The 18,046-nt window shown below is 51.2% G+C and overlaps 7 protein-coding genes and 1 non-coding gene across 8 annotated transcripts; 3 read left to right on the top strand and 5 right to left on the bottom strand.

The window, feature by feature from the left end:
* Positions 1-585: 585 nt before the first annotated feature.
* BDW47DRAFT_119530 (putative MFS sugar transporter) lies at positions 586-2,193 on the top strand (the record flags this gene model as incomplete). The annotated part of the gene is made up of 4 exons (XM_024815360.1): positions 586-898; positions 967-1,204; positions 1,258-1,778; positions 1,832-2,193. 4 exons carry the CDS (start codon positions 586-588, stop codon positions 2,191-2,193), a joined length of 1,434 nt encoding a protein of 477 aa, XP_024669481.1.
* Positions 2,194-3,482: 1,289 nt separating this feature from the next.
* On the top strand, positions 3,483-5,520 carry BDW47DRAFT_62457 (MFS general substrate transporter). The gene is made up of 6 exons (XM_024819464.1): positions 3,483-3,518; positions 3,584-4,138; positions 4,196-4,291; positions 4,344-4,444; positions 4,497-4,768; positions 4,842-5,520. Exons 2-6 carry the CDS (start codon positions 3,772-3,774, stop codon positions 5,482-5,484), a joined length of 1,479 nt encoding a protein of 492 aa, XP_024669480.1. The 5' UTR covers positions 3,483-3,518; positions 3,584-3,771; the 3' UTR covers positions 5,485-5,520.
* On the bottom strand, positions 5,521-8,226 carry BDW47DRAFT_62464 (uncharacterized protein). Its single transcript, XM_024819465.1, has 3 exons — positions 8,005-8,226; positions 7,507-7,936; positions 5,521-7,453 (listed from the first exon to the last, which is right to left on the bottom strand). The coding sequence occupies exons 1-3, from the start codon at positions 8,033-8,035 to the stop codon at positions 5,557-5,559; spliced, it is 2,358 nt and encodes a 785-aa protein (XP_024669479.1). The 5' UTR covers positions 8,036-8,226; the 3' UTR covers positions 5,521-5,556.
* A 17-nt stretch (positions 8,227-8,243) lies between these two features.
* Positions 8,244-9,490, bottom strand: BDW47DRAFT_62449 (aminotransferase class IV). The gene has a single exon (XM_024819463.1). It carries the CDS (start codon positions 9,333-9,335, stop codon positions 8,334-8,336), a length of 1,002 nt encoding a protein of 333 aa, XP_024669478.1. The 5' UTR covers positions 9,336-9,490; the 3' UTR covers positions 8,244-8,333.
* Positions 9,491-9,831: 341 nt separating this feature from the next.
* On the top strand, positions 9,832-11,383 carry BDW47DRAFT_110383 (FAD-dependent oxidoreductase). Its single transcript, XM_024813707.1, has 5 exons — positions 9,832-10,051; positions 10,106-10,243; positions 10,296-10,399; positions 10,450-10,553; positions 10,613-11,383. The coding sequence occupies exons 1-5, from the start codon at positions 10,023-10,025 to the stop codon at positions 11,324-11,326; spliced, it is 1,089 nt and encodes a 362-aa protein (XP_024669477.1). The 5' UTR covers positions 9,832-10,022; the 3' UTR covers positions 11,327-11,383.
* A 1,855-nt stretch (positions 11,384-13,238) lies between these two features.
* Positions 13,239-13,329, bottom strand: BDW47DRAFT_t118. The gene has a single exon. It is a non-coding gene; the product is annotated as a tRNA-Pro (tRNA).
* Positions 13,330-13,874: 545 nt separating this feature from the next.
* On the bottom strand, positions 13,875-14,207 carry BDW47DRAFT_119524 (uncharacterized protein; the record flags this gene model as incomplete). Its single annotated transcript, XM_024815359.1, has 1 exon — positions 13,875-14,207. One exon carries the CDS (start codon positions 14,205-14,207, stop codon positions 13,875-13,877), a length of 333 nt encoding a protein of 110 aa, XP_024669476.1.
* Positions 14,208-15,343: 1,136 nt separating this feature from the next.
* Positions 15,344-17,585, bottom strand: BDW47DRAFT_110378 (basic helix-loop-helix domain-containing protein). The gene is made up of 2 exons (XM_024813706.1): positions 16,638-17,585; positions 15,344-16,575 (listed from the first exon to the last, which is right to left on the bottom strand). Exons 1-2 carry the CDS (start codon positions 17,214-17,216, stop codon positions 15,991-15,993), a joined length of 1,164 nt encoding a protein of 387 aa, XP_024669475.1. The 5' UTR covers positions 17,217-17,585; the 3' UTR covers positions 15,344-15,990.
* Between the last annotated feature and the right edge of the window lie 461 nt (positions 17,586-18,046).

Raw genomic sequence — 18,046 nt, 5'->3', positions numbered from 1 at the left:
CGAATACCACCCTAGGTCGATCCAGATAGCTTCAATCTCGTCGACGCCTCAAGCTACCCCTGCTCAAATTATCACCCTTCGTTGGCCCTTCCTGGTCATTCCACCTTTTAGGGGCTGCATACCAATTCCTAGTGCTATGGGCACGGATGTTAGCGTTGGTCAGGGAAGCCCGTGTCATGGGTTCGGGCTACCACCAAGCATGGGACTCGATTATGGCCTTCTTATGGCTTAGATATATAGACTATGTCTCCGCCCTTTTTCTAATCTGTGATGACCCACAACTCGAGCGTATCTTCTATTACAGGGCATCGTCAGGTCAAAATCTACATACGACTTGTGATCATCCATGCATGGGTTTGCAATTGCCAAGGACTATTTAAAAAAAATCTCGTTCACTCGGTATCACATCTCCCCTCCTTGCTCCGCGAGCACATACCGCAATATATATCACAGGCACCATGGGAGCCCTGGGCTTAGGCCTCTCAAAACGAGGCTACAACTGGTTCGTATACATTATGACCCAGCTAGATGAGCATGTGGCTAATTTATTTCAAAAGGTACATCTCGCTTGTCGCAGCAGCATGCATGGTGCTTTACGGCTACGATGCATCGGTGTACAACTCCGTCCAAGGATCCACCAACTGGGTGACTTACTTCAATGAACCGGATGCAAACGTGATTGGGGCTGTCAACACAGCATACACTGTCGGCGCCATTTTCGGGGGCTTTTTCCTCGGCGGCCCAATTGCCGACTTCTTAGGTCGGAAGCTTGGGATGGGTATTGGCTGCGTGTTGGTAATTGCATCAACGTTTATGCAGACGTGGTCTCCTCGTGGGAATATCGGGTGCTTCCTTGCTGGGAGATGTATCATCGGTATTGGACAGGGGATTGCCTTGAGTAAGTCATTGATACTATGCTGTCACCGTTAAAAGAACTGAAGTTGAATTGACCGTGCCATCTGACAGCGTCGGGTCCGATCTACATTGGCGAGCTGGCACCAGCGGAGATTCGAGGGAAAATTATGACATTTTGGCAAATGTTCTATTCGGTGGGATCTTTTATCTGCTTCTGGGTGAACTATGGCTGCACTCAACACAAAGAAAATCTCGGTGAATGGGATTGGAAAATGGTTGTCCTTTTCCAGCTCCTGGTTCCCATCTTGATTCTCGTCCTGTTGCCGACTATTCCCGGCTCGCCACGATGGTATGGTCTCACATACTAGGCTCCATCGAAGATTTATGCTAACCTAACACCAGGTATATCCAGCGTGGAAATAACGTCGAAAAAGCCCGTGCCGCTCTTGAAATGGTTCGAGAAATAGCGGAGGAAGTAGAAGACGAGCTGCTGAAAATCCGGGAGGCCCTCGAATACGAGAGGGAGGCTATATCCAGTACCTACTCGGCCCTTTGGAAGGACAAGTCCCTGCGCAAGCGTATGGCTCTGGCTCTGGTTGTCAACGCCGGTCAGCAAGTCACCGGACAGGGGACGTTGAATACGTACTCCACCAAAATCTACCAAAAGGTATTCACCAGTGCCGGCCAGATAGCCCTCATCAACGCACTCAACGCCACATTTGGTATCCTCTTCACGCTGAATGCTGTTTGGATCATTGATCGATTTGGGCGAAAGTTTCTCCTCATCATTGGAGGCATCGGTATGGGGATCTGCATGATCATTGTCTCCGCGGTTGAGACAGAGACCGCATCACCCGGTGGCACAAAAACCCAGCCAGTCGGGATCTCGATTGTGTTTCTACTATTTCTATTCATATTCTTCTGTGAGTGTCAAAGACCCACCGAAACTTGTGACAATTACTCATGACAAATGCAGACAAACCATCCTGGGGCGCCACGGTATGGATCTGGACCTCGGAAATCTTCTCTATGAACGTGCGAGCACAGGCAGTGGGAATGGCATCGCAGACGCAAAACGTCGCCAATGCCATCTTCCAACAATTCTTCCCCATCTTCCTGGATAATTGCGGTTTCTATGCGTTTTACATGTTCGCCGGTATCAACTTTCTGCTCGCCGTGTTTGTGTTCTTCTTTATCCCTGAAACCAAGCAGGTTCCTCTCGAAGAGATCGATGCCCTGTTCGGTGGAGCTAATCATGTTACGCATGGCGAGGATCTCATCGGGAATGAGAAGGAAGTTGAACCTACGTATTCGGATGCTGGTGCAAAGAGGTCTTGAGCGGTTGGGATGGATATGCCTGACTAGGTTAATTGGTAGAAATGCCACAGCATACAGCTTTACCTATTCGAATGCCATTGCGAATGTAGCCTCACATACGACAGTTATTCTCACCGATAGTGGAACATCAAGAAGCACCTGCTAGGACACCTGGCCAGTTGAACAGCTTATTCCCACACCCCCCAACCAAAGTGGAGCCGAATGCCCAGCTTTATAGACTAGACCTGGCAGCCGTGGTATGCGGGGAAGCGAGACCGCGGACTAAATCCGGGGAAGGGCTCCATCATCTCTATTCTCCCACAGGTTATCTCCCAGACCATAATATACACTGTATTGTCCTCCTTTCCCCCACTATTTACAGATCCATACACCACAAACCAATCGAGACCAAGTCTCGCCCCAAATTCTAACTCATATATTCCCACGTGGACAACAAGCCCTAGCGTCCAATCCTCCCACCTAAATCCAAGCGCTAAACACCTCCAAGAAATGAAGGATCCCAACAAACGGAATCCCATTCCGCCCGCCAAGCAGATCAGCTAGCCTAATCAAGGGCGAGTTGAGTCCCGGGCTGGTTCTTTTCCTGTATTGACGTGGTGGCAAATCGGCGGGCTAACTCCCACCCAACCCAGAGATGTGGTCGGAATCGCTCCGCACTTGTTTGGGATGTCCGGGGTTTGCGGGGGAGGATCCAGTACTAGCTTGGCATGCTCTTCCTCTCTCCAAGTGAATTTATTTGATATTCTGGGGATTGCTATATTAATTGTCTGTGTATGTTTTTTTCAAACGCCCTTTACAGGTTATTTAGGCGTGTAGGGATGACTTGTATTGCTATTTAGTTGGTCCTGTTGACAAGTAGTAGTAGTACAATTCCACTGTGCGCCTTCCCTTCAACATTTATCCATAGAAAAACCTATGTATCTTCACTTCTATTCTCGTACTTCGCAACATGCCCGACTTTAAGTATCACCCCCAATAAGAACCACATACCGAACTGATAAAGACAGATCTTCCTTGTCGAGACATCCCCATTAACCAATTAACCTCCAACGCCAATCCCTCTTCCCTGCTAGACGAAAAACCTTCTTTGTACCCAGGGTCCTTGGCGCGCGGAACCCGGTTAAGAATGCGGAATCCTTACGTTCCTGTGTCATGTATGTCTGTTGGAGCAGCTAGTTCATGCATATGGCCGTCGGAGAACACACCGATTTTAGCATTGGTTTTTTATTTCGTTTATTGAATACTGGTTTTCTATTTTTTATTTCGTTCTGGGCGGATGGCGCTTAAGTAGGTGTGATAGTAATAAGTGTTAGTCTGTATAAAAGGTGCTTGCCCCGCGCTTTCTGCGCTGGTGATGTGGTGATGCAAGGGCCGGTGTTTATTATCCTAGGTACTCATCTTCTATTACATTCTCAAGGTGTGGCATCTGAGCTGTCATCTGAGCTGTTCTGGTAGTATCTGCTTCAATCATTGACTTTGTGGAATACCCCTACCTACCTCCTTACTGCCCTACCTTCGCCACTTCAGAGTTCACAAAAGCCACCTGGGTAGCAATCCAGAGCCACAACAGAACCCGCAATGATGACACCACCATCCGACCCCGAAAAAACCGAGATGTCTCAAGAGCACCTCGAGGACATCAAGTCCTCCTCAAACTCCACTCTCTCACCCAGCGCCGTCTCCGAGCGCGCCCTCCTCTGGAAACTCGACCTCCACGTCGTCCCAATCCTCACAGTCCTCTTCCTGTTCGCCTTTCTCGACCGCATCAATATCGGAAATGCGAGGCTCATGGGCCTGGAAGATGACCTCGGTATGAAGGGCCATCAGTATAATATCGCGCTGTTTGTGTTCTTTATACCGTATGTGCTGTTTGAGGTGCCGAGTAATGTTATCTTGAAGAAGGTGAAGCCGAGTTGGTGGCTTTCTGGGATTATGTTTGGGTGGGGTAGGTTGATCCTTTCTTGCCTTTTTCTCCTATGATATTGATTTGGTGGTTTTCTAGGTATTATCACAATCTGTCAGGGTGTGACGGAAAGTTTCAAGGGACTAGTTGCTTGCAGGGTTTTGATCGGGCTGTTGGAGGCTGGGTTCATGCCCGGTTCGTGCTCCCTGAATACTCCATATTATCGGATGTATGCTGACTCCAAAAGGATCCGTATACCTCATCAACATGTACTACCGTCGCCACGAGCTCCAGTGGCGCCTTAACGTCTTCTTCAGCGCGAGTATCCTGGCCGGTGCAATCAGCGGGGTATGTACCTCTTTCTCCAGCAAGACGACCGCGCAGAAATTAACGAATATAGCTTCTCGCCTACGGCATAGCCAATATGGACGGCATCGCCGGATACAGCGGCTGGCGCTGGATCTTCATCATCGAAGGTCTTGCCACTGTCGTCGTGGCTGTCATCGCCAAATTTATCATCGTCGACTGGCCCGAATCAGCGACCTTCCTGAATGAGGACGAGCGGGCTCTCCTGCTGAGGCGGCTGGCTGAAGATCAGGGCGAAGCGAAGATGGACCGTATGGATAAGAGCTCGATGAAAAGGACGTTCTCGGATCCGAAGCTCTATCTTGGGTGCGTGTTCCCTAATCAAGACAGGTGTAACCCTAACCTCCGAGATTCGTTGAACTAATGATCTGGCGAATAGTCCGATTATGTACTTCGGCATCGTCAACACCGGCTACGCGGTATCATTCTTCACACCGACCATCCTGCACCAACTCGGCTGGACGCAAGTCCGCGCACAAGTGATGAGCATCCCCGTGTACTGCGTCTCAGTGGTCATCACACTAGCAACAGCCTACGCCAGCGACAGGCTCCGACACCGCTTCGCGTTCACCCTGACCGGGTGTCTCATCGCCACGCTGGGCTACGTGATTCTGCTCTGCCAAGGCTCTGTGCCCGTGGGAGTGCGCTATTTTGCCGTCTTCGCCATCACGAGCGGCGGGTTCCTCACGCAGCCGATCTTGATGGGTTGGCTCAGTAATAACATGGCAGGTCACTATAAGCAGTCGATTGCGTCGGCGATGCAGATCGGCTTTGGCAACTGTGGGGGTCTTGTCGCGAGTAATATCTATTTCGACTCTGAGGCTCCCGGGTACCGCACGGGGTATGGTGTCAGTTTGGGGATGACCTGGATTTGTGGGTTGTCTTGTATGGCTTTTCTTTGGTATCTGGTTAAGGAGAATAAGCTGCGAGAGAGGGGGGAAAGGGATCATCGGTATGAGCTTCCGAGGGAGGAGTTGGAGAATCTGGGAGATGATCATCCGAGTTTTAGGTTTACGTATTAGAGTATTGTTTGTTGATTGGGGGTCTGAGCATATTGGAATCAAATTGGGGTCCCGCGTTTATTCAACTTGTATTTACTCGGAGACTGGGACTATGCTGTCCCGTGAGTATATCGTCGACTCGACCTCTCTGTCTGCACTCGCGTCCACTCTGCCGGTTGACTCGGTATCAACGGTGCATTTCCAGGAGGATATGCTCACCCCGTCAAAGTGGAATCGATAGCAGTATCTTTTGCGTAGGTCAGATTGTGAATCCCCTATTGTACATGTTGCGTGAACAACAAGCTCGTCTGGGACCTGCTTTTCTTCTTCAGCCCGCTGGGCCAGCGTAGCATTTAATCCATGCGAATGGCGAGAATTGTCGTCCTCTGGCCAAACTTGTATGTGTGGGCTGCAGGGGTTCAGAAATGTGTCCTTTAGACGGTAAACACTGCGTCTTGTGACTACTCCTGTCTCGCTGACCTCTTCACAGAGAAATTCCTTCTCGTATCCTGGGGTAGACACATATCGTGGGTGGAACGTCACTGTACCAGACGCTTTCTTCTCTCCGGTAGAGTTTGTCCGCGAAAATCGCCAGGTTCCATGGAGAGCTCGAAAGACTGCAGCGGCGGCGGCCATATTTGGTAGATCGGGGCTGGGAGAGAGGGTGTTCTCCAGAGATTCCAAGACAATACGAACGTCTTCATCTCCCAGGCCTTTTTCTCTCCCCTCGCGACATGCACTGTTTGTGATAGCCGTATACCGCGCAGGTATAACAGGCCCTGGCTCTCCCTCTGGTGTTGAGAGTGGAGTACGACAGATCCCTAGCTCTCTAGAAAAAGTCTCCATCAATCCTACATAGTCGCCCATGGGGAATTGACCGCGCTGCAGGCGCGGATCGGCACACCTGAGACTTCGAATAGTTTGTCTTTCCTGTGACCGTGTCTCAACCTCATGGCTTGGGATTTCAATTGGATCATCAGGTTTACCTCGGGACCAGATTTCCGCGAGACTTTTCGCCTGCATCTCCATGGCGCCCCAGTATGGACCGCGGTAAAAGCCCACAAACCCCAGGTCGGGGATATCAGCGTGGGAAGTACCTTTTCCGTCTAGAACAAGTGACAGGAAGGAGTCGCTTGGTGAGTACTCCAGTGTCGTGAGGACATCCTCCGGTAGGTAGGATATAGAGGTAAATGGCGTAAAGCCAGTGGCTGTGACGATGGCAGCAACGTTGTCTAGGGTCTTCGTTTCGCCATTTGGAAGATTCACTTCAATGCTCGCTTTGTCAGAGGAAAAAGGCTTCACGGCGCATACCCGTCCAGTGACTGGGTTGATTGTCCCTGCGCGCACATATTCTGCATAATCGTCTTGAATGGCTACCCAGGACGGTGGTTTGCGATGATCTTTTCTGTCATTCGAATGGACATCAACACTTCCGACGCGTCTGTGCTCTTCTCCAAACAAAGAGAAGAAATAATCATTTAGTCTCGTAGCCTGTTCTTGACCGATAGGCCCATAGCCATATTCGACTGGTCCTGGTGGACGCCGTGCTAGGTCATAAAACACTAGGTCAACGGGTAAGAACGTTGAGGGTGTCTGAGCAGCAGCCGACGAGCTTGTATGTGGAATGTAAATCGGGACTGTCCAAAATGGCCTTGAACAGACATGGTACACCTCAAAGTGCGGTGCATTTCGGGACGAATGTAGTGAATGCTCGAGAGAGGACAAGTGAAGTGAAAGTGCCGATGCAGCCTCAGCACCGGAGATACTGCCTCCAATGATAACTAGTTTACCACCTTCGGTTCCGGCTGCGTCCAAAAATTTGCGCATATCGCCTTCATTGTTCAGAGCTGAGCTGTGGATAGCCTTGTGATCAAAGTTATCCAGCCCGGGAATATCTGGTGTGTGAGGACTCGAGAAGTATCCAGATGCGGCCAAGAGGAAGTCGAAGGTTTCACTGCTTTCTTCTTGGCTGTCCTTATCCTGACCTGTACTATACAGACTTTAGTCTGTATTCCAAGCGTCCTGGCACACGGGTAGAGAAACCTTTCATCAGAGACCCAATGGACAGTCCACCGCTCACTCGGCCTCGCCTCAGCACAGCGGACAGCGCGAACAACCCGCTGGCCCAACTTAAATACATCCGGCGATAGATACTTCTCTGAATACCTCTTCAGATACCTCCCCACCTGCCACGCCTGGGGAAACATAGAAACATCCCGTGGCTCGAATACTGCATCCCACGCCAGATCGGAAAAAGCCACCGAGAACCTGCTGAGGTTTGTCCTCATCAGCGGATCCACCTGCAGCCCGCGCGTCGGCCGGTAGCTGGAGCTTCCATTCTCAGCTGCTGGGGGCTCCGTAGGCCATAGACCTCCTATATCATGGCGTTTCTCGAAGATCACGGGCTGAAATGTCCCGGCTGGATGGTTTTGGAGCAGCGTTTTGGCTGCTACTAGGCCCGAGGGACCACCGCCTGTGTTTGTTAGCTGGGGTATTTTGCTTTTAAGGGTAACCCTCATGCTGTACTAAGGGAGAGCTGACCTATTATGGCGACTTTCTTTGGGCGTTGCATATCATGCTATCACATCACCTGGCTGGGAGACATGAATGAGTGAAGGATGAGGGGTTCCGCCCGTGCCCCGCAGAGGGGTATCTTATACAATAGACCCTTTTCTCGACAGCACATAGTAATGACAGGGGTGGTAAGACAGAGATCACACGGGGACGTGCTTTTGAATTGGCTCCTGATAATCATTATTGTTTGCTCTTGTCTTCAACCTCAAAAGTTTCCCATTGGCATCCAGTCTTTCTAGGTTAGCAGTAGGCCAATTACTGTAGATACACTACGATGTGTTCGGAAAATACATTATTTATAGTTTCGCCGACCTCCCAGCAGCACCTCCCTGAGCATTGCGATAGTCAATCGCGAAACTATAAGCGGGATCGTAATGCATAGCCCAATACCCATCCCAGATGGTCTTAGTGATGGGTCCAACGTTCCCCCCATTTACAGGTTTACCATCCAACGACGTGATGGGCATCACACCACCAGCAGTCGTACACATGAAAATCTCATCACAGCAGTAGGCCAAGCTAACCGGCACGACCTCGACGCGAACCGGGATCCCATTAGCCCGCGCGACGTCGATGACACTCTTGCGCGTCACGCCTTCCAAGACGCCCCGGTCCGGAGTATAAAGGGTGCCGTCCTTGACCAAGACAATATTGTACCCGGAGCCCTCGGTGAGGTTTCCATCTCCGTCGGTCAGGAAAGGATAGTCGGCGCCGCGATCGGACGCCTCAATCAGACCACGCGTCAAATCACCCCATTGCAGGTTTTTCACGGTGGGGTCCATCGAGCCGGGTGGGACCCGTCGCACAGTGCGGGTGATGATAGCACTACCGCCAACGTGCTGCTCCTTGGGCTCCATAACCCAGACATAAGGGACGACGAACAGGTAGAGGGTATTGGTGAGATCTTTGGTATGGGCCCCGCGGACACCCTGAAGACCGCGGGTGACGATTAATTCCACAAAGGCGTCCTGGATGCCGCTCTTCGCGACCATGTCCACCAGGATTTGCTTGACCTGTTCCCGGGGCAGAGGGAGCTTGAGGTGCAGCTTTTGACAGCTGCTCTCTAGGCGGGACAGATGATCGTCGAGGCGGAAGAAACGCCCATCCCAGACTGCGGGGACATCATACGTCAAATCACTGTGCAAGAAGCCTTGGTCTAGGAGTGGGATGCGGGCCTCGCCGATGGGGACGAGGTTCCCTTCCACCCAGGCGATTCCTTGGGCAAAGGGACTATTGTTTGCTGCGAGAGTGGCCTGTCGAGAGGTATAACCTGCGAACACATCTTTCATGGAGGTCATGGTGAGGACTTGTAGTATGGGTCAATTTTGATTTTAAACAATCAAAGCTGAATAGTTGTTAGACCGTATGGACTGCACAAAGGTCCTTCTTATAAGCTCTCCGTGAGGAGAGCGTACAGGCTTGATTGCTCCCGGTCACATTAGGTACATTAGTGTCAATGTTACCTCCATGTTGACGCGTTGGATAGAGCGGGGGAGCGGGCGGGCAAGGCAGCGAGGCACCCAGGCTGCGATAAGGAACGAACTTCCTAATCTGGCAGGTCAATTGGCTGACATAATCAACCCGGGCCAAAAAATGCGCCGAGCCCTGATTGCCTTTTTTCGGTTAGCGCCAACTGGCCAATCTGCACGCAGCACTGTAAACGGAAACAAAGCTATCTCGACAAGCAATGGCCCGGCCAACAAATCGACATATCCGTGCAATTGAACGACGAGCTATAGCCTATAGGTCAAGCAATGGATCCCTTAATATGGCCTGATCTTACAATGCGACCAAGTCTCCAGTGCGGGGCAAACCGAAACCTTTAGGTAATTGACACAGGGACCTAGCCTTGGTGCTTGCTATCAGCGGAGGTTCCCCACAGTCCAGTGGTTGGTTTTAATTCGGACCCAAACCTCAACCTGGGGCGGTTCATTTGTCTTCCACCTCTGTAACTTCTCCCGACAAGAGAAATTCAAGATTGCAAGATGTCGCAAAAAAATGTCGTTGTGATAGGGTACGGAATATGCATTGGTTTCTTCGATATGACATGAACAACTAACGACTGTAGAGCCGGTGTCGCCGGGTTGACAACCGCTCTCCTTCTGTCCAAGCGTCCCGGCTACAAGATTGTCGTGGCTGCCAAGCACATGCCGGGAGATTATGACATTGAATATGCTTCCCCGTGGGCTGGAGCGAACTATATGCCGTAAGTCATACTGTGGATCTTTGCTAAACAGTGACTGACTGGTTTCATGCAGTGTTTCTGTTCGTGGAACAGAGGCGGCAAAGTGGGACAAGGACACTTGGGGTCCGCTTGAAGACCTAGCTCAAAACCACCCCGATGCTGGTGTTCACTTCCAAGGTGTGTCAGAACGCCGCCGTAGAATCAACTCCGAAGCTAATGTTACTTAGAGTGCGAAATCCGTAGTCGCTCGAAAGACGTCGGCACTGCGACAGCAGACTGGTTCGCTGAGCTCCTGTCACCCAGCCCGTGGTTCAAGGACGTCGTGCCCAACGTATGTTAAAAATGCATGTTCACAATCAGTGTAGGACCAAATGTACTAAGAACCCACAGTTCCGCACGCTCCCCAAAGAATCTCTCGGCTCAGGGATCGACTCCGGCACGGCATTCACCTCCGTCTGCATCAACACAGCCATCTACCTTCCCTGGCTCGTCTCGCAGTGTCTCAAGAACGGCGTGATCTTCAAACGCGCCGTCTTCAAGCACATCTCGGAGGCAAGCACCTCGGGCATCCACCCCGGAAACAAAGTCGACATCGTAATCAACTGCACCGGACTGATGGCCTCGACCCTCGGCGGCGTGGAAGACAAAACCGTCGTGCCCGCACGCGGTCAAATAGTCATCGTCCGCAACGACTCCGGCCGCATGTACGATATCTCTGGGACGGACGACGGGCCCGACGAAGCGTGCTACATGATGACGAGAGCGGCTGGCGGCGGTACCATCCTCGGCGGTTCCTATCAGAAGGGCAGCTGGGAGTCGCAGCCGGACCCGAATCTCGCGACCAGGATCATGAAGCGCGCTGTTGAGCTGTGTCCTGCGCTGACAGGCGGGAAGGGAATCGAGCATCTGGATGTGATTCGACACGGGGTGGGGTTGAGGCCTGTGCGTGAGGGTGGCACGAGGATTGAAAAGGAGCGTCTGGGAGGGGTGTGGGTTGTTCATAATTATGGTGCCGGTGGAGCTGGATACCAGTCGTCGTATGGGTGTGCGCAGGCTGCTGTTGACCTCGTTGAGGAAGCGTCTAGGGAGAAGGCGAAGCTGTAGATAACATACTGTACGGTATATAGATCTTTTTAGGGTAGGAAGTCAGTTCTGCAAAGCAGTGCCTAATGCTTGATTCAATTCCGCCGGGCGGATAGCATAATGACAATTTACCTCACAGTCTTGAGTAATAGACAGTATACTACATATAGATTTTTAATTTTTAAGATTTAGGAAATTTACACAATCTACACATAGCAGCAGGATTTATACCCAGACAATATTACCCCATAGTAACGGTGTGCCCGCCAGCCCGACCCCACTTCAGAAGATACCACGTTCAAGTTCATACATCACATCAATCAATCAACACAATTTCCCCCCCTACACAACCCATCCCCAGACCTAGACATCTAGCCTAAGTATCTATATACCTCGTTAGAGCCGACACCAACAATGGCCGCAACCGCAAAACGCCCCGAGATAATCGCGCTCGCCCGCGACTTACATGGCGTGCCCATGTGCGAAGACTACGAGCGCATGGTCTCAGGAATGATGTACGTACACTGCACACATTTAGTACCGTTCCTGCATATCATTAGTCACATATACAAGAAATATCTTCCCGCATACAAAGACCTCACAGCTAACCAACAATCACAGGTACAACCCCACAACCCCCCAACTCTCCGAAGCGCGCCACCGCTGCCGGGGCCTCACAGCCGACTACAACAACCTGGACACGAAAGCCATCTCATATGAGGAAATCGGCGCCGCACGACACGCCCTCCTCGGCAAACTCGTCGGCAAAGTCGGGGCCGGCACGTTCGTCGAACCCCCGTTCTACGTAGACTACGGGTGCAATACGGTCATCGGGGAGAACTGCTTTATCAATTGGAAGTTAGTATCCCTCTTGGCCTCTCCCCTTTCCCTCCCCTTCCCATGTATATCTTGATCCTGACGGCGATAGTGTAACAATCCTCGACACAAGCCTCGTCCACATCGGCAACAGAGTCCAACTCGGCACAGGGGTAAGCATATTCAGCGCCGGCCACGACACGAGCGTTCTCTCCCGGCGGAAGTTCGTCGAGTTCGGACACCCAGTGTTCATCGAGGACGACTGCTGGATCGGCGGGAACGTTATCATCTTGCCTGGGGTGAGGATCGGGCAGGGTTCGACGATTGGGGCGGGGTCGGTTGTTACGAAGGATGTTCCGCCGTTTTCGGTCGCCGTGGGGAGTCCTTGTCGGGTTATTAAGACGGTTTTGTCGGCGGAGGAGGAGGAGAGGGAGGAGGGGAATGTTTATCGAGATTTGTAGGGGGGTATTGAGGTTGGATTTTCCGTGTTGGTGCTGGTATTAATCTATGATGCAGTGCTAGTTAGGTTCTAGATATATGGACGATACATGGAAATTACGTTGGAATGTTTTCTTTTTGGCGCTAGATTATGGAATATAGTGCTTGTTTATTTGTAGATCGGGAAGTTTTCATTCGGGTGAAATATCAAGCCAAGTGAACGAACAGTGGTTTGTCCATCTTCCAAGGGCATAGATATATATTTTGGACACTAAGTAAACACCACGTGGAGTTATCAGCCAATGCAATTAGCAACGTAGAAAAGCCAGCTCTACTACTTCCTAGCCATCGAGTACAGTGCATTTGCCATAGCACCTATAATATATACGTGACTCACAGTTTCCAAAGTGGTCAACATAGGTCATTAATGCTTCAAACCGAGCCAAAACCAACAGCACTACATTATATATCCATCTTATAAAAAAAATAAACAAAACACCGAACGGACACTTCACCCCTGGAAAGCCAAAAATCTCATCAAAGTCAATTAAAAGATATATTTAAGCTTCATTATTGGATCAATTGGGTATCAAAAAAGGGTATAGAAGAAGAAAAAGAAAGAGAGAGAGATAGAGAGGTAGTGGAGAAGAAAAAGAGGAAAAAGAAAAAAGATATCAACGGCCCGAGCCGCGGATCGAACGCGGGACCTCTCGCAGATATGCTTGGGTTTAAATCCCTAAGCGAGAATCATACCACTAGACCACCCGGGCTTTGATGATGACGACATGAAGAGAGGATTGTTCCAGAAGGCGGTGGTTCAGGGAGAGTTGGTTGAAGGTCGGTTGAATGGCAGTTGGAATGGAAAGGAGGTGAGACTGGGTTGAGGTGAGGGTCGTGAGATTAAACGTGATGAGCGTTTTTCGACAAGGCTGAAAAAAAGAAAAGAAAGTAAAGGAACAGAGTAAGATGAGGCATTAAGCGATAGGCTGCACGATGATGCTTGTTTTGCGTTTGCGTGCGTCGCTTGGCGCCGTCTGATGACGCCAATGCCAAGGGTCGGATTCGCATGCCCGCATTGTTCTGGAAGTAGGGGGTTGAATCCATGACGCAGCCTGCGCCTCGGTAACCGTCACTTAGGTCGATTGATTTGTTTCAGTATTGGCTGGGTGGGTGTCGATCTGGGGTAGTAGTAAGGTTCTTTGGAAGGGTTGATTCTCCCACCTAGATTGTGTGGCGATCGATGGATGGCGTATGAGTTGTTACACACCGCCGTTGTCGAGATGGTGTGGGTAGGGACTAGGGAGAGTCTAGTGACCTAGTTGGATACCCGCTCCAGCCAAGCCGTCACCTGCACCTCTGGACTGTCGCTTTGGGGATGATAAACGGCAGTGACCTGCTGTGACGTGACAAAGGTATCGACGTTGCGCTCGGTGAGAGGAACCTTGGTCCTGTTCTTCTGTCGGAGGACCTCGCGCTCGGCACGAGCAGCCGGTGATAACTTGGAGAGGGTGTTGCGGATGCGACGGATGCCTCCTCCGCCCGGGAAGGAGGTGATGCGCGGTGGGCCGAACGGGTTATCGACTCTCCACGGGTCTTCGGAGGCGAGAGAGCGAACGCTCTTCTTGCGCTCGGAGCGGAATTTGGACATGATAGGCCAGGGTGCTCTAGAGGGGGGTTTATGGTGGTGATAGTGGAAGGGGAAACAGGAAGGCATCGAAGGGCGGATAACCAATGTGAATATATAGGGGGAGGGTTAAGAAAGTATGTGTTGTGCTGGACTGGCTGGCCCACTAAAGTGATTAACGTGCGGGGAGGGGGCAGGGGACTTTCTTTCTTCGACATCAACTGGGTAAATACGGGATGAGTGGATCCGCATGCACTAGTTCGAGTGAAGTTGGGGGAAACGGAGGGGAATAAGATAGATAGCAAGTGCGCGAAGGAAGACTATACCTGCCATTAAACCTGCAAGAGCCCAGAAGGAAATGCTACGCTACTTGGCAGGAAAGTAGCCCGGGGGGTCCGAGTGTTATGCCATGCCTTGTCTTGTCTTAAACGTGGGATTTCTTACTACCCTTCATCCCTGTCTCGAGAATGAGTGGTTAAGGAGATTAAGATCAGACAAAGGGAGAAAAGAAAACAGTAGCATGGAGGGAAAAAGGGTGACCTAACGACGTCATTGAACAACAAGGCAGACACTAGGATATGTTGATCCGACAGGTTTGGTTTCATGACACAACAACTGTATTTATTATTAGCTTGTACCTTGTACAGATAAGCACTGCCATATCAGATTATATTTAATAAAGAAAACGGCAATAACGGCAATGATTCCACATTCAAGTAATATTATTTGTTACCCGTTCACTTACGTATCATCCCATCAAGATAGTACTGATTGATTCCTGCCTCACTTTACAGATAACACGGCAATCGCGCGTATCTCCTCTAATCTAGCAAGTAATTACCAGTTAGCGCCCGGAGTGGGGTGCAAAAAAGACGACGCCATATCCTTAGAGTCTTAGACTTGGTTTATCTCGACCGGATGAGCGCGTGGATAAGGTTGATCTCCCAGAATCATCCGGATTGTTCGACCAGGGATTGTAGATGCATGAAGCTGATGCTTGGCAGGGAATGATCGCCGGACAAAGTCATCAACTACTCCATACTGTATTTTAGTCCATCTTAGCAGGTTGTGCATAACCAAACTGAGACTACATCTGACACAATCCCGCCTGATAATGAGACAGCAAATAATCCCCTCTTTTTCACCCCATCAAAGTATCCACCCATTCTGTCACTAACAGCAACTCACTCACTCACGCCCCTCCCCCCACCCCGCAGCACTGCATAACAAGCATGCAAGTCCGCGGAGATCAACCCAACCAAACGCAGCTGGAACCATCTGGAAAAAGTCAAGGAATGCTTGGAAGGGCTCCGTGCGGGGTCAGCAGCCACCCGGTGCAGTTATCTCCGCCGGTCCATTGCCCACTCTGGCCGCAGGCCCTGGATGGGTGGTTGATTTGACTGGTTGGTAGTCCGTAGGTAGGTACTAGATGGGGTTCGTATCCTCCGCCCGGCCGTCTACCTTTCTAATGCCTTCGAGGTGCATTATCCCATGCATATCCTGATTGGGTCTTGGGGTTGAGGTTGCGTGGACTCGGGGTGGGCGTGCGTATCTTGTGCAGCCTTGTGCTAGTTTGCACCCTAGGTTGTGGATTAGGTATGGGGTAGGGACTGGTCATCTGACTAGCAATTACAAATAGTTCCCTAGGTGAAAATATCAAAGTTTGTAAGTTGCATAGCCAATTCCTATACACCACTGATCTTTATATCCACAGAGAGATCATAGACAAATCAAATCAACCATACCCGCTAGTTTGAAAAAACGCCAAACGACCTATTTCTTACAATCTTGCGTATCATACCCGATACTAAGAAATCAACAGTTCTCGAACGCTCATTCCCGTCTTCTTGTGGGGATCTGGCATCGCAGCTCGGGGGCCTTCCGGTGGAGTGGGATGCCCCTCGACAGAGCCCACTGACCCCACTGACCCCACCGACCGGCGACATTCCCGGTTCAACATCAGCAACGCAGCTGATGCCTCGTGGTCGAGATTGGCGGACGGATTCATATACTGCGGGCAGAGCGCTGGTGATGTGTTTGCGGACGATGCAGTCCACGATGCATGCGACGAAGGGATACCATGGTCGGCAAGATACATGGGACCTAGGGCTGGGCTAGGGAGGATAGACGGTAGAGGCTCGACTGCTGCTACGGTCGACGGTACACCACTCCAGGGAGAGCCTGCCAGGGATGTCTGGCCCTTCGGAACCTGGTATGGGGGAAGGTCCGGGGATACCGAAGCTGAGGGGTCCTCGGCCTCATCCCCCAGGATTTCAGGTGACGTGGGAGAGGGAGGGCCCGGTGGCATTCGCAGGGGCGCCGTGGCCGGCTGGTCGGTCGTCTTCAGATCCTGGACGCACTGCTCCAGGTAGTTGACGTAGTCAATGCTTGCCTAGTGATACTGTCAGCCGACTGGACGAGAGTGGGCAAGAAGGGTCGGGTCGCCGGACGAACCTGCAGGATAGCCAGCTTATGCATCTCCTGGCCTTGACAGGCTGGAATCATATCCTTCAGCGTCGAAAACTCCTCGTTCATTTTGGACCTTCGCCGTCGCTCGATCAAACTGTGGGCGGTCTTCCGGGCAATTTTCCGACCGGCCGCGCTCGTCGCACTGGGTTGTTTCTTTTTGGATGCCGCCGCGGTCGGGCTATTAATAGGGGCCTTAGCATTCTCCCGGGACTTGTTCGCCGGCGGGGGAGGCTTGGGTTGGGTGTGCGCCTTGGGCTTCATCTGAATGATCTTGCGGGTGCGGGTGGGAGGTGGCGGTAGGCCAAAGTCTTCCAGCGGTCTCTTGACGCCGGTCTGACGGGGTTGGTTTGCACGACTCTGAGAGGCGTCCGGGGAGGTGGGCGAGACCGGGTAGTAAACCGAGGGGTCTGACCTTGAGGACCTCCGGCTGGGGTGGTCCTGGTTGGATGGACTGACGGCGGCGGGAGGCAGAGCGAACAGGTCTGTTCCGTCCAAGGATGTCTGCTCCTTGATGATGAGTTCCCCCGACATGGCGGGGGTCGGAGGAAGACGAGAGCGAGACATGGGGCTGAGGGGAGACGAGGGAATAGCTGAGGTTTCAGCGAGCACGAGACTGGTGCACCGGTCCAGAAGATGTAGGACAACCGGTTTGGCCAAGCGAACGTTCCTAGATGGTAGGGTGAGGTAACAAGAATAGATAAATAAAGAGTCTTATTCAATTGAATTCTCTCAAGAAAGAAAGAAAAAGTTCAGCCCCAATGATCTAAATCAAAAGAAGACCAAAACAGCGACATGCTGGGCTCCTTCGTACTATAAGGAGATCGGGAAGGGGAGAACGAAACAAGGGAGAAACCCAAAAGGATGGCAGAATCCGATCGGGTAATACGTCAGGTCTCAAAGACGAAAGTCAAAGGCAAAAAAGTGCAAGCAGGAGAATGGGATCGACGTGGAACCAGGAGAGAAAGACGAAGTCGATCATGGTGCTTGGTGTCGCGTGCTTGGATTGTCCATGCCCACGCGGGAGATCTAAGGGAGCTAATTGGTTGTATGTGGGTAATGCACTTCCGAGATACCTGTTTACTTAGGGAAGTTAGTATTTTCTTCGTACTTTAGTAACCAATGACTTGGGTGAGAACTCGTGGTGCTGTCTGTTCTCCTGATGGGTGTACCATTCATTGAACCTCAACCTTATCTAGTTGTTTCGACAACCCTGGTACGGAGGAGAGCACCAAACACCAGGGGGCCCGGAGCATGGGGTGAAGTCGGAGTCAAGGCAACTATAACATCCGACATCCGAAGTCTTTCCGAGCCCGATATAATTAAGTTACTCCCATCCAGGAATTTGTTCATGACTTGCAGATTGAAAAAAAAAAAAAAAAAAAAAAAAATGAATA

Source organism: Aspergillus candidus (genome assembly GCF_002847045.1).
Source record: "Aspergillus candidus strain CBS 102.13 unplaced genomic scaffold BDW47scaffold_46, whole genome shotgun sequence".
In the NCBI taxonomy this organism is placed as follows: Eukaryota; Fungi; Ascomycota; class Eurotiomycetes; order Eurotiales; family Aspergillaceae; genus Aspergillus; species Aspergillus candidus.
This window is presented reverse-complemented; position numbering and strand designations above follow the sequence as displayed.

Bases quoted from the DNA above. Each gene is read 5' to 3' on its own strand.
- BDW47DRAFT_62457 (XM_024819464.1), top strand. From the start codon at position 3,772: ATGATGACACCACCATCCGACCCCGAAAAAACCGAGATGTCTCAAGAG. The intron at 4,139-4,195 runs GTAGGTTGATCC...GTGGTTTTCTAG, and splicing joins TGGGATTATGTTTGGGTGGG to GTATTATCACAATCTGTCAG. The intron at 4,445-4,496 runs GTATGTACCTCT...TAACGAATATAG, and splicing joins TGGCCGGTGCAATCAGCGGG to CTTCTCGCCTACGGCATAGC.
- BDW47DRAFT_62464 (XM_024819465.1), bottom strand. From the start codon at position 8,035: ATGCAACGCCCAAAGAAAGTCGCCATAATAG. The intron at 7,937-8,004 runs GTCAGCTCTCCC...TAACAAACACAG, and splicing joins AAAGAAAGTCGCCATAATAG to GCGGTGGTCCCTCGGGCCTA. The intron at 7,454-7,506 runs GTTTCTCTACCC...AAGTCTGTATAG, and splicing joins CATTGGGTCTCTGATGAAAG to TACAGGTCAGGATAAGGACA.
- BDW47DRAFT_62449 (XM_024819463.1), bottom strand. From the start codon at position 9,335: ATGACCTCCATGAAAGATGTGTTCGCAGGTTATACCTCTCGACAGGCC.
- BDW47DRAFT_110383 (XM_024813707.1), top strand. From the start codon at position 10,023: ATGTCGCAAAAAAATGTCGTTGTGATAGG. The intron at 10,052-10,105 runs GTACGGAATATG...TAACGACTGTAG, and splicing joins AAAAATGTCGTTGTGATAGG to AGCCGGTGTCGCCGGGTTGA. The intron at 10,244-10,295 runs GTAAGTCATACT...GGTTTCATGCAG, and splicing joins GCTGGAGCGAACTATATGCC to TGTTTCTGTTCGTGGAACAG.
- BDW47DRAFT_110378 (XM_024813706.1), bottom strand. From the start codon at position 17,216: ATGTCTCGCTCTCGTCTTCCTCCGACCCCCGCCATGTCGGGGGAACTC. The intron at 16,576-16,637 runs GTTCGTCCGGCG...CAGTATCACTAG, and splicing joins ATAAGCTGGCTATCCTGCAG to GCAAGCATTGACTACGTCAA.